Genomic DNA, 13,609 nt, shown 5'->3' on the forward strand with positions numbered 1-13,609 from the left:
TTAAGCGCTACGGCTGCTAACCAAAGGGTCGGCATTTCTAATCTGCCAGGCACTCCTTGGAAACTCTATAGGGCAGTTCTACTCTGTCCTCAAGGGTTGCTATGAGTCGGAATCAACTCGATGGCACTGGGTTTGGTTTTTGGTTTTATAGTATGTTTATATGTATTAGTCTTTTAGACTTTGATATGAAAACTAGTATATAATTATTCTAGAGTACTTGCTGAATCCTCAAGCTTGTTTCCAAAACTGCATTTGAATAAACAATCACCCTAACAGCCCAAGCACATTCATACCTTTTGTCCTTGCTGATATTATTCATGGTACCTGGATTTTGTCTATATCTTGTAAAGCTGGTCAGTTCCTAGTCACCTTTCAAAGTTGGGTGCTAACGTAACATCTGTGAAATCTTGGCAAACTTGAAATACTGTCGTAACTACCACCTCTTAGCTCTCATTCCTAGCTGTTTCTGTGGTGTTTGCCACATGTGTTTGAATATTTGTTACAGATTGTCATGCTTATATTTGACCTACCCAGACTAAGTTAAACGTAGTCTTCTGACACCTAGTGCTGAATGACGTGAATGAGCTCAGTAGGATAAGTACTTTTGAGTGCCCGGTTCCTAAAAGGAATTGATATAGTTATTGGCTAAATGAATAAAGAGTATAAAAGTAATTAATATAGTTATTGGCTAAATGAATAAAGAGCAAAGAGAAAAAGTTTTTTTCAGGTTGTTCAACAAAATAAATAGGTTCAAGGGAGTGAAGTATGTCTTCTTTTATTAGATAAGATCTCTATGAATTATTTTCATTTTTACTAGGTTAACATGTTTAGTGTTAAATTTCATGTTCAGTAGTTTCCCTTAAAATGACTCGTTTTAATGGCCTTTAATTATAACATAGATCTCCTTTTACCCTTTTTTCTCTCTTCTCAGAACACAAAAATAGACCAACATGTAAAATCATTAAGAAAAAAAAAATAGCTACTATTGATTGGCTGTTGATCATGTCCCAGGCAGGCTCTTGTTTAAAACATATCTGTATTTCTCTAGCTGAATTGGGAAGGTAGCTTTAATTTCCATTTTTCAGTAAGAAAACTAAGGTACACAGATTTAAAACACAAAATCAGGACTCTGACAGCTGCAAACCTCTGGCACTTTTCACTGTGCTTCTCAGTAGAAAGAAAAGCATGCCTCCTCTTAGTTCTTATTATCCCCAGACCATGAATGTTTTATGCTCTTGAGTAGAGGAATTGATTTACTAATTCGTGTGGATCTTTTGTTCCAGAATGGAACATAAGTTTGCTTTGGGAAAAAGTATGTACGTACTGTAATACCATAGTGATACAAACTAACACATTTATATCACATTTACTGACATTTTTATAAATATCTTTTGTTGTTATCCCTGAATTTCTTTTCTGAAAGTAGGCACAGTACAGTAAATGTGTGGGATTAAAGTACTATATTATAGAAAGAGATTTCCAACTTGGATGGATGGATGAGCTTTATTTGGCTGGCTTCAGTCTGAACTTCTGGAAATTGTATGGAAAATTGTGTGTGTGTGTGTTATAGTTTGATCATGGGTGGGTGGAGAAGAAAGGGGTAGAATATCCACAGCTTTCATAAAAGACTTCAAAAGCATTCATGGGCACCTTTAAGTCACTGCTCAAATTGTATTTATGAATATCGGAATTCTCTTCCAAAAGTATCAAACAGATGTATTTCTCAAAAAATGCAAGTGTTCATAAAAAGGTTCAACGTATTGTAATATGAGCATCACACATAAATTTGATAGAGGCAGATAGCCTGGGCTTAATGTAATGAATGAGCAAATGAAAATCTGAAAGGGTTTTGAGGGAGTGCGGGATAGAGTAAAGTTAATACTAGAGAGAAGATGGCAGGTACAGCCAGGATGAGCTGAGGAGAGGAAGGTTAAGGTTGACTTTTCCTTTAATGGAGTCTGCGCTCAGTGGAAGATTGGTAAAGCACGATACAGAATGGATAAGAATGAGCACTGTCAGTGAGTTAGGTCACCTTAGGCCATAGCCTAAGCTATCTGTTGATCTCAGGTATGACTGTGGACCTGTCTAATTCTGGAGCCAACTAACTTCCCATTTATGTCATATAAGACATGTTAACGCATCTTTGCTGTTTAAATTTCATTGTCATTTTCTAAATAGGCAGAATTTGTTATGGCACATGAAACATTTTTCTATATACCTTATACATGTAGAAGTAACATGATAAATTAATCTTCTATGTCTCTAGGAGGAAGTATTAAATCTTTGAAACTTTCCAACTCTGCTAATTGTAGAACAGTCAAGTGGAGGTGGCAGCTCAGCACGCTGAGTCAGAGTAAGATAAGAATTACCTTCATTGAGTCAGTCAGTGTTTATTGAAGGTGACTGTGCCAGGGAAGATTCTAGCCACTCTTCTGATCACTGGAGATATATCAGTGAGTGAGACAAACACAGTTCATACTCTCATGGGGCATTTTTTCTCATAAATGCCCATAATTCCTCCTCCTTCTCTAAATCGGAGCCCCTGGGTGGCACAAATGGTTAAGCAGTCAACCATCACCTGAAAGGTTAGTGGTTCAAACTCACCCAGAGGTGCCTCAGAAGACAGGCTCACAATCTGCTTCCTGAAGGTCACAGCCTTGAAAACCCTGTGGAGTAGTTCTGCTCTGCACACGTATTGCCATGAGTGAGAATCAACTCAATGGCAACTAACAACAGCCCCTAAACAAGAATGCTGTTTGTTGCTTATTTTAACTTGCTATACAAAAATACGTATACACAAGATATGCCCATTGTCAACTCCATGATTAGGTCTTCAGCCTCTTGTCTCAGGCATGGTCTAGGAAGCCCTTTCCAAGCCTAGAACTAACTGATGCAAATGAGGTAAATGCTTCCAAAATAACAGGTAAAGGCACTGATGCTGTCTCTGGGGCAGAAGTTTAGACTCATATGCACTTTTGCCTTGATTGTCTTCTCACATGTCTTACAGGGTCTTAAAAATGAACCTTATAATGAGTCACCTTTTTTAGTCTTTTACTGTATTCTTTGGGAAACATATGGCAAGACAGTGAAGTATAGTGGCAATTTTGGGGATGATTACTCGGGATAAAGAGAGGGAAGCAGGTTTGTTTTGTAGTTAAGATCCCTGGATGTCAGGCTGAGGGAGAAGCAGAAGGGGATTCTTTTGCTTTTGACTGGAAAGGTAATGGAAAGTTGGGATAAGTTAAGCTTGAATCTGGGAAATGGATTGAATTCTGCAAGGTACTGGTAGAGGAGGAGGACGTTCATAACTTGGGCAGTTTCATCAGAAATTGCAGAAGTTACAAAAGGAATATTGTAACATGATTTATGAAAATTAAGTGCTATATTCTGATCTATTCGCTTTACAGAAGAGTTTGGAAAGTACTGTGATGATGTTGTAAACACAGCTGCATGGGGAGGTCAGCTTGAGGTAAGTTTGTAGTTATTCATAATGGCTGTGGATTATTAAATTACTTCTAAATCCAATCTGTAGTTTTCAGACATTTTTTAAATGATCCCAATTACTTTTTTTTTTTAATGTATTTGCTATGTATTTACCGACAAAGCATTGAGATAGGGAGTTAACATTCTTAGGCTGTTGAATAAAGTATGTACTTCCCAGAAGTGAAGCACTATTCCATTTTAAATAGTGCAGTGGTAGATCCTTGTGTTGGCTAGACTGGTATTGCAGCTGTGTAAATCTTTCCATTTATGATGCTGCTCCTGGCAATATGTTTGATTTTCTAGATCTGTGAAAGTGAAGATTTTACTCAAGTACAGCAAAATCTACTCCAGTGGCTCAAGCTGCTGAAGATTACTACTGAAAAAGGAACTTCTCCGTTATGTCAGAAATAGAGAACAGTGTTTTTTTGAAAATACAAGTCAAATCGTACTACAACACATCTATTAGAATTGTGTTTTGAATTCCTAGTTTATAGTGACTGACTGACTTGAAAGCAGTATTTGACAAATTAAAATTCAAATGCAAGAAAACAGTATGTTCAGCCACTTGTAAGGGCTTAGGAATTTCTCTTTAGCTCTAAATATTTATCTTACTGTTATATTTATTTTATTAAAACAAAATAAACAAACCACCTAGATAGTCCAGGTGGTGATGAGACAGCCTGATGATGTATGAAAAGACAAAGGATAAGAGGGAGAGGGCAAGTCTCAGGTTTACATCCTAGCTTTTGTGTCAACTTCTTAGTTTTGTGACCTTGGGAAAGTCAGTAAACCTCTTAATTATTGAATGGGGCCAGTAAAACATCTGTGTGCACTCTGTAGGCAGGGAGTACATTCATGGGAGTTTGTAAGCTAAGGTGCCAGATGGATGAATCGATCATGATTATTACTATTAATGGTATTGTATAGTAATGATTGATCATCTTGAATAGTTTTTGGCTCTGAGTATTTCATTTCAACAACTGTTTTTTGAAGCTGCAACATGAATGCTTTCTTAGAAATTTTTTTTCTCAGAAGTGCTCTATCTGTACCTCTTCTGAGCCACCAGGGGGGACTGTGTCCATATATTTTAGTATGTCTCTCCTGGGTCTTTCAAACTGTCAGGAAGTTTTCATAGTAGCTTTATCACTGAGTACGTTAGGAGTGAAGATACTTGAACTTTTCATAGTAGCTTTATCACTGAGTACGTTAGGAGTGAAGATACTTGAACTTTTTTGTAAGTATCACAAATTAATATAAATGTTAGCAACGTAAGCAATTTTTTTTTTAAGACAAGGCTTTTAAAACATCTTTTGAAGGACATTTACTCAAATTGCTCAAATGTGAATTCAGTTGAAATAAAAGTTGCTGTCTTTACAATTATTTAAATTGTTTATTAAAGAGAAGGTCTTCATATAATTTCTGAAGGCTTAGAAGGGCTATTAAGATTCCCAGAGCTCGCTTAACAGCCTACATACCATGCTAGCTTTTTAAAAATGTTCTTCAGGTCTAAAAAAAAAGGTGCCACTTTTTCTTCTTTCTCTATTGTTTCTTCTCCAAAGGAACATTTTACGAGAGGGAGTGTGGAATTAACTTGCTGTCACGTCGTGTAGAACTTTTTACAAGAGAAAGTGTGGAATTAACTTGCTGTCACGTCGTGTAGAACTTTTTACGAGAGAGAGTGTGGAATTAAACTTGCTGTCACGTCGTGTAGAACTCTTTCAATATGCCTGATGTAATTTCTTATGTTCTTTTAAGACTTCCTAAAAGAATCATTGTCTAGACAAAATGTTCTTATAATGGGGCAAATACATAGATCAGGGCACTATGATTAAAGACTGATAGTGATTAATTCGGTTATGAACTTGGGCTCTAGAGTCAGATTTCCTCAATTCAGATGTGGGTCATTTTATCTCCTAGTGCTTGACTCTGGGCAAGCCTCTTAAGCCTTCTCTGCTTCAGATTCTGGATCTTTGAAATGATCAAACAGTAGTACTTATCCCATAGAGTTACTGTGAAGATTGAATGAATTCATAAAGTGCTTAGAGTGCTTGGTCATAAATGTAAACTATGTTATTATCAGCATTATTAAACATTCATTAGGCTTTAAGCTCTGATTTTATATTGTGTGAAATTACTTGAAATTATGTTAATCAGATAGAACTTCTTGGAGGTATCGTACATTTCATGTGCATACCTATTCTGCTAATGCTTGGAAAATTTTAGAGCAGAGGTTTTCAGCCTTGACTGTACATAAGAGTTATTTAAAAAGCTTTTTTTTTGAAAAGTCAAAACCTTCTGTTGTACACTCTCCTTCCTCTCCAAATTGTAATTTATTTGGTGTGGTGCTTGATTAATGGTATATATAAAAACTTTTTATTATGGAAAATTTCAAGCATATTTATAAGTAGAAAGACTATTATAATGAACCCACTCTGTCGATCACCCCACTTCAATAATAACGGCACTGATATTTCTTAAAAGCTGTTGTGCAGTCTGTGCTTGAGAAACATGCGATCTAATAAACATTTTATTTATTTGTTTATTCAACCAAAAAACCAAACCCATTGCCGTCGGGTTGATTCCAACTCATAGCGACCCTATAGGACAGAGTAGAACTGCCCCATAGAGTTTCCAAGGAGCACCTGGTGGGTTTGAACTGCCAACCTAATGGTTAGCAGCCATAGCTTTTAACCACTCTGCCACCAGGGTTTCAGATATTTATAAGTGCCCACTGCATGCCAGGCTCTCGGTGTTCGGTGATGAACAGAGCACAGCTCTTGCTGACTGGTTGCCTTGTCGATGCTTGCTTAAATAGTTTGTGAGTGAATAAGAGAAACATTTTTCTTTTCCTTACTAATACCTTTTTCTTTTCCCTGAAGCTAAGAGCACTATCTCACATTTTAGAAACACCAATAGAAGTAATACAAGCAGATGCTCCTCCTATTGTAGTTGGTGAAGAGTATCCAAAAAACCCATTAATACTAGTGTAAGTACCTAGAAATCTTATTTTATTTTTCATAATTAATGCACAAAAGAATAGAAAAAATATGTTGATTAATCAAAAAACTGTCTTTAACTTAGTTATGCTTATTTTAAAGGTAACTCTAGAACTAGAAAAAAAGTAAAAAAACTTAAGCATTGTCAAAATATGTGGTTTAGATGTTTGAACATCAAGTGATTTATTCTTAAATATGAGTAAAGAATAAATTCATTTTAAAGATAACAGAATTTTAGGGCTCGTGTGCATGTTGTCGAAGTTTGATACTAATAATGCTAGTTTGATACTAATAATGCTAAAAGCTTCAATAAGTTTAAAAGTTGAAATGTGTTTATGTTCCTTGATTCTTTATTATCCTTAGAGATTATTTTCTTCATATTGTGAAAATACTTTATATGATCAGAGCTCTTCTCTGAAATACAGTATGGAGGGCTTGCTACCTGCTTTAGTGTTTATTAGTTAAACCAAAAAAAAAAAAAAGGACGTGTTAATGGCTTGGATTTAGGTAAAAATGTAAGCTTATTGAGCATTTAGCATCTCAGCCTTTCCTAATTTCCCTACAATGAGTGTGTCTTACCTGATTTAAATTCAACAGACATGATTATTAGAATCAGTTATTGCCAACTGCTGGTACTTTTCCAGTGGTGGTGATATTTTAAAGAATATGTTGATGTAGTCTATTGAATGATAACCCTGTGGAGTGATTTATTCAGAGTGCTTGGTGTTATATACATTATAAATACTTATATACATTTTAAACATTTATATACAATGAATTACTTTTCACCAAAACAGTTCATTTCTGCTCTTTTCATTTCAGGTATATGAGACACGCATATGGCTTAGGAGAACATTACAATTCTGTTACACCGTTGATGAATGCAGCTACTGAAAATTGCAGCTAGTTTGCAAAATGTTGTGCAATTATGTTTAAATACAGTGTATGCATCTGAGTATTCATACCAAGTGCTGAATTGTTCTAAATGTTACTGAAAAACACAACTACCTTAAATGAGCTTTATGGCAAAGCTACTAACAAGTTTTTCAGAAATGTGTCAGAGATAAACTAATATCCCTTTGGTGATATTTTAAAAACTGTAAAATCCATTGTGGAGAACATCATTCATAGACCAAGATAGCACCCTGTTCACTGATATTTTCATTGATATAAGACCTTGGACAATCTGTTCTGTGTTGGAGTAAATTTTAAGTATTTTTCATGTTGCTAAAAGCTTTCAGTAACTATTTCATTGTAACCTTTCTTGAAGAAGTGAATTGACTCAGTCTCTTTGTCCTTCCAATATATGGAGGGTGATGATAGCAGATTTAACTAATGCTTATAAATGAACTTGATTATTATAGTAACCTTGTTATTAATGGAGCTAATGCCTTGAAACTTTTTATTTAACCCCATCAAGGTGCAACTTAAGAAGCTTGTTTTAATATTTAAGAATTTCTAAATACTCAGTTGGGAATCAGTTGTCGAGTTGAAAGAAGTAAGAAAAATTCAAAGGCAACTAGGTTTCTGTATCAGATAAAAACCTCTAAAGAACTAGAGATTAGCTTTTTATTTTTATGTAACTTAAAAAACAAAACAAGAACACAGCAGATTACTGTATCTTTCTAATTTATTATTTATTCCTTGCTGCTCCTTAAACTCTGGAATTAGTACCATCATCTCTTATTATCTTCATGACTACACATTTTTATATTCTCTCTGTGTTTTCCTGTCACTACTTAGCTGGTTTGCTTTCCTTGCAGTCTTTTCTACTAAGAAACAGTTGAGGTGTCTCCCATCCTCTACCTTGTACAAGTTGAGGGAGTAGCAATGTTAGAGGATCCAAGGTCAGTCACGTTTGCTTCATATTCTTCTTTTCCAGTTTGCCTTACAAGCTCTCATCCTTTTTGCTTCATTCTCTAGGATTTGAAGAAAATCTTTGTTCTTTGTTATTTTGTTAGGCTTATTAATATCACCTTCCCTTTAATTCAGATATTTGAGAATGTTTATATTGCATGTATGGATAAAGTTGAAAGCCGCGGTCTGGAAGTCAAGATTTGTATAGTAAAATCAGTACGCAGTAGTGTTAGGGGTCCGAGATTTATCTAGCTCCAGTTTCAGGTAACTCACAACGGTATTCCTTCTGTAAAGATAGTAGCCATATGTACAAACGTGTCTGGTCATTTGCTATGTAAGGAAGTATTTGTGAAAATGAGCCCTTTTTGGTTTGATCTATTTTTCCCAGATTAGAAATACTAAGTAGGTAGATTTATCATCAAATTTATAATATTTCATTTTTGTTTCTCCATAAGTGCAACTCCTTTTTGTAAGTAAACATTGTGTCTATAATATTTAAAACGGGACGTCAGTCTCACATGCCCTGCAGGTAACAGATGTGAGACTCCAGCAGAGACTGGTAATCTAGTGCAAGTAAGGCTACCCTTAAGGCATCCTGATTGCAAAGTTTAAAAAGCATTCTGCCTGCCAAACAAAATATATTCTGAAGGCTGCTTGTCTTGTAATCTTGATTTGAATGTTTTTGGGTCTCAAATTTATAAAAGAATGAAATGGTAAAATACTAAACATCTTGGCTTTATTTTAAAGTAATATGTTACTTTAAAATTAAAATATAAACAAGATATTATGAAACCTAGGTACTACGAATTCCATCTACATCTGAAGTATTCTAAAATAACTTATTGGTACTTTTTTTTCTTTTAACAACAAGCTAAGTAGTTTTCTTGATTATAGATTTTTTTAATTTTTATTATTATTAAAAAGATTAAATAGCCAATATGGTTATAAACGGAAACTCTGGTGACGTAATGGTTAAGAGCTATGGCTACTAATCAAAAGGTCAGCAGTTTGAATCTACCAGGTGCTCCTTAGAAACCATAGGGGGCAGTTCTACTCTGTCTTACAGGGTCTCTATGAGTTGAAATCAACTTGATGGTAACAGGTTTTTTATGGTTATAAACAAAATGGGTATGACTGGCTTCTGTTTTGTGATAAGACTTCAGGTAAACATCATTTTAGCTGTAGCCTAAACGTGAAATCTTTGAAAATGGAAGATGTTAATTTAAAAGCTGCATATAGTAATTTAGTTTGCTAAATGGTGATGGTCTAATGAAAGGTTTATGAGCTTTCTTTTGTCCTAACTCAGAAAAGTATATTTCAGAGTTCTGTAGTATGTCTTTAGCCAAGAATTTTATCCACTGTAATGTTTACAATTTGTACAAAGCAAAAAAAGTGTGTAATTATAGTGAGCAATATAGTTTTGCTGGTGTTATCTGATGTTTGCCAAAAAAGAATAAAAGATGAATGAATTAAATCAACACGTTTGTTCAAATTGTCATTCTTTAATGATTTTAAAACTTAGAAACGGAAAACTTATTTTGCTTCAGAATTTTATCTAGCCTTTGTTTTGTCCTGACACACAATTGAGAATAATACAATCACAAATTCTTGCATTTAAGGGCTTTAAAATAAATATAAGTGCCTTGCATTATGCCCAGATAAAATAGAGGGAGATAGTAAAATAATAGCTGTTTAAACCATGGCTCTTAAATATCGGGTAGAAGCTTTAGAACCTTTTAGAATAATGAAGGTTAATTTAGAGAAAACGTATTGGAAGAATATTCTAAGACTTGTAGGTATTAAAAAAGAAACGTTTGCAAAAATGTGAAACAGAAAGGAAGTTTGTGCAAATTAATATCATAGAATTGTTAACATATCATCTTGGCGTAGTGTGGGTTGTCATGAACTAGCTAAAGGGCAGTTCAACTGATTCCTTAAAGATTTAATTGGTAATGTAATACTGTTTAATACTTTCATTGAACAAATGAGTTGTTTTTTTCACTGTCTCCTATGTCTTCTGATACGTTGATTCTTCTATCTTAAATCTTGTTTAAAATAACCTTTCTCCATCTTGCAGGCCAAAGGGGCGGGAAACAAAAACAAGCCTCATGGGGTTTCTGATTCTTTTAAAAAATTAAGAGTAGATTTTCAGAAACATCAATTCTTGTCCATTAACCCTCCATTGTTTTCGTGTATATCAGAACCTTCGAATTACCATGCTTGGTAGTTGGAATACGTAGTACTTGGTTGGAATGCTTCATTCAGCCTACTTCACCCAGCTTACTTCTGGCTTCAGCTAAAATAGCACCTACCTAGGCAAACCTCCCTTGACCCCCCTGACCTGGGCTGTGTGGAGTACTCTGGTTAATGAATTTCTTTGTAGTACCTACACATTTGTAATTAGTTATATTTAGTTGTTTATTATCTATTTTTCACCTAGTCTTTAAGTGCGAAGCAGGAATTAAATGTGGACTATTCTCACAGTATCTCACACGTTGCCTGGCTTATTTTAGGTGCTTAGTAAATGTATGTTGGCAGTCTCAAAATGCCAATTGAGATGATAGGATATATGACCAGGGAGTTGCAGTTAGGCTATGAGACCACTGGGAACAGAGAGACTTAGAATTGTGCTTGCTCACAAAAGGCCTGTTTTGCAGTTTACCTTCTCCGTGGGTGAATTCTTCAGGTCTTTTTGTTGATTGAAGAGAAGAAGTAAGCCTAATCTAAAATAAGGAAAATCAGTTCAGGGAAATATTAAAAACTTAATATACTGACCAGAGGGGTGTTTATAGTTGTCTTATTTCAGTATGATCAGGATGGCTATTATACCTTACTGAAACAAATTACTGCCTTTCTACAAGGCTGCTGAATTTATCAGGTCTCTGATCTTTTTTTTTTTTTCTGATCAGGGATGGTTGGTAATCTATCTCCTGATTTTTCTTTTCTGGGTCACCCTTGTCTTGACATAAGGAAAGTTCTATATATTGTATATAATTTCAACCAATCCACTGTTAGCATGGGAATTATACCAAAAACTTCAATGCTAGAGTGATGAGCAAAATTAATGACCTCATTAAAAAATAAATAAATTGCTATTTTTGAATTGGGCATACTTTTTTTTTTCTTACTTGAAATTGGAAAGGTTATATACCAGATCAGGATTTTCCAACTGTGGCACTATTAATATTTTCAGCTGGATAATTATTTATTGAGAGGGACTGGCCTTTGCATTGTGAGATGTTTAGGAGCATCCCTGATTTCTACTTACTAAATGCCAATTACATCTCAACATAAATAAAAAATCCTCACAACTGGACTAATAGCATTGAGGTTGTCAAGAATTTCATTGTACTTGGATCCACAGTCAACATCCATGGAAGCAGCAGTCCAGAAATCAAAAGATGCATTGCATTGGGCAAATCTGCAGCAAAAGACCTCTTTAAAGTATTGAAAAGCAAAGATGTCACCCTGAGGACTAAGGTGAGCCTGACCCAAGCCATGGTGTTTTTAATTGCCTCATATGCATGTGAAAGCTGAACAATGAATAAGGAAGACTGAAGAATTGACACCTTTGAATTGTGGTGTTGGTGAAGAGTATTAAATATACCATGAACTGCCAAAAGAATGAGCAAATCTATCTTGGAAGAAGTACAACCAGGATGCTCCTTAAAAGCAAGGATGGCGAGACTACGTCTCACATACTTTGGGCATGTTATCAGGAGGGATCAGTCCCTGGAGAAGGACATCATGCTTGGTAAAGTAGATGGTCAGCAAAAAAGAGGGAGACCCTCAACGAGATGGATTGATACAGTGGCTGCAACAATGGGCTCAAGCATAGCAACGATTGTGAGGGTGGCACAGGACCGGGCAGTGTTTCATTCTGTTGTGCACATGGTCACTACAAGTTGGAACCGACTTAATGGCACCTAACAACAACAAATGGCAGTAGTACCCCCCTCTTGAGTTGTGACAACAAAAAATGTTTTGAGGCATTGCTAAATGTCTCTTTGGGGACAAAATTGTCCCCAGCTGAAAATTAGTTGAGAACTTGAGAAGTTCCAATGAAACCTTTTAGAACAAAAATTAGGCACTAGGTAGGGTTATCAACCGCCTTTAGTGACCATGGCAGCTGCCGAATGCCAGACTTTACGTGAACTCTCTTTGGAAGTCGGTGAACCTTAACTCTCTTTTTCCTTCTCTCTTCATGTTGTATCCATACCTACTGAGATGTGTTTATTTGACTTGTGGTAGCAGTCATAATAGACTGGGTTATCCTGTGGTAATGAAGATTTTGGTGGCTCCCAAAAAAGGAATATTTCTTGTATGTGCTACCTTTCTATTGCAAGTTGACTGGGGGCTCTGCTCCATGTCTACACTCTGAAATCAACATTATTGGAGTTATCACCTTCTTAAATTTTGCTAGGAGAGAGCAATCTAGAGGGTCTCCCTCCAGCAAATGAACACTATGGCCTGGAAGAGGCACATCTCATTTCAATTCATTGGCCAGATTTAGTCACGTGGCCTCCCATATTACCCAAAGAGGAGAGTGGCCAGAGTGCAGTCCTACCAGGTGTCCTGATGGCAGGGAGCTAGGATATTTGGTGAAGACAATTAAGGATCGCTGCACGCGAACTGCAAATATTGACATTTGAGGTTAGACCTAGACTTGAAAACTTGACCCCTAGTACTTATTTGCTATTTAAACTCATTACCCCCAAGTCAATTCAGACTCAGAGCAACCCTGTAGGACAGAGTAGAACTGCCCCATAGGGTTTCCAAGGAGCGGCTGGTGGAGTCGAACTGCCAACCTTTGGTTAGCAGCTGAGCTCTTAACCATTGCACCACCAGGGCTCCTACTGGCTATTTAAGTTCATGCAATTATATTTAACCTCTCAGAGCTCCTGTTTGTTCCTTATAAAATAGGAATAATAATAATTACCTTATAATAGAACTGTAAAGATAAACGGGAAGGTTTAGATAATGCATCTCTCATTTTAGCATATGCCATATAATTTATGGTGAATATGAGATTAATGGTTATTATTTTGCTGTTTTCTCATCTACGTGTGACCTGGAGGCAGAGCCATGATGGAAAGGGTATTGATCTCTTTTGGAAAAGTAAGATTGTCAAGGTGGTTCACACGCAGAGCTTCGGGATGATAGAATGAGTGGAGGTTTCACTGTTGCCCTTGCTGCTCAGCGTACAGGAATTTTAAGTAGCTTGTAGGCCATTTAGAGAGAAGGGAAACTTCTGAGATAAGTTAAAAATCCTT

At 35.9% G+C, this 13,609-nt stretch overlaps 1 protein-coding gene across 3 annotated transcripts in view; it reads left to right on the forward strand.

Moving 5' to 3' along the window:
• Positions 1–13,218, forward strand: part of OTUD6B (OTU deubiquitinase 6B) — a 29,389-nt gene extending 16,171 nt beyond the window's left edge. The window contains exons 4-6 of one of the 3 annotated variants that reach the window (XM_010588390.3): positions 3,408–3,469; positions 6,363–6,469; positions 7,302–13,213. In XM_010588390.3, coding sequence (XP_010586692.1) covers positions 3,408–3,469; positions 6,363–6,469; positions 7,302–7,386 — 254 coding nt within the window. In that variant the 3' untranslated portion in view covers positions 7,387–13,213. Of the gene's footprint in view, positions 1–3,407; positions 3,470–6,362; positions 6,470–7,301 lie in introns of all 3 variants that reach the window. The other 2 variants (XM_003408385.4, XM_023545860.2) reach the window with 2 other exon arrangements.
• The last annotated feature ends 391 nt before the right edge of the window (positions 13,219–13,609 follow it).

This window comes from Loxodonta africana, chromosome 14 (assembly GCF_030014295.1).
Source record: "Loxodonta africana isolate mLoxAfr1 chromosome 14, mLoxAfr1.hap2, whole genome shotgun sequence".
In the NCBI taxonomy this organism is placed as follows: Eukaryota; Metazoa; Chordata; class Mammalia; order Proboscidea; family Elephantidae; genus Loxodonta; species Loxodonta africana.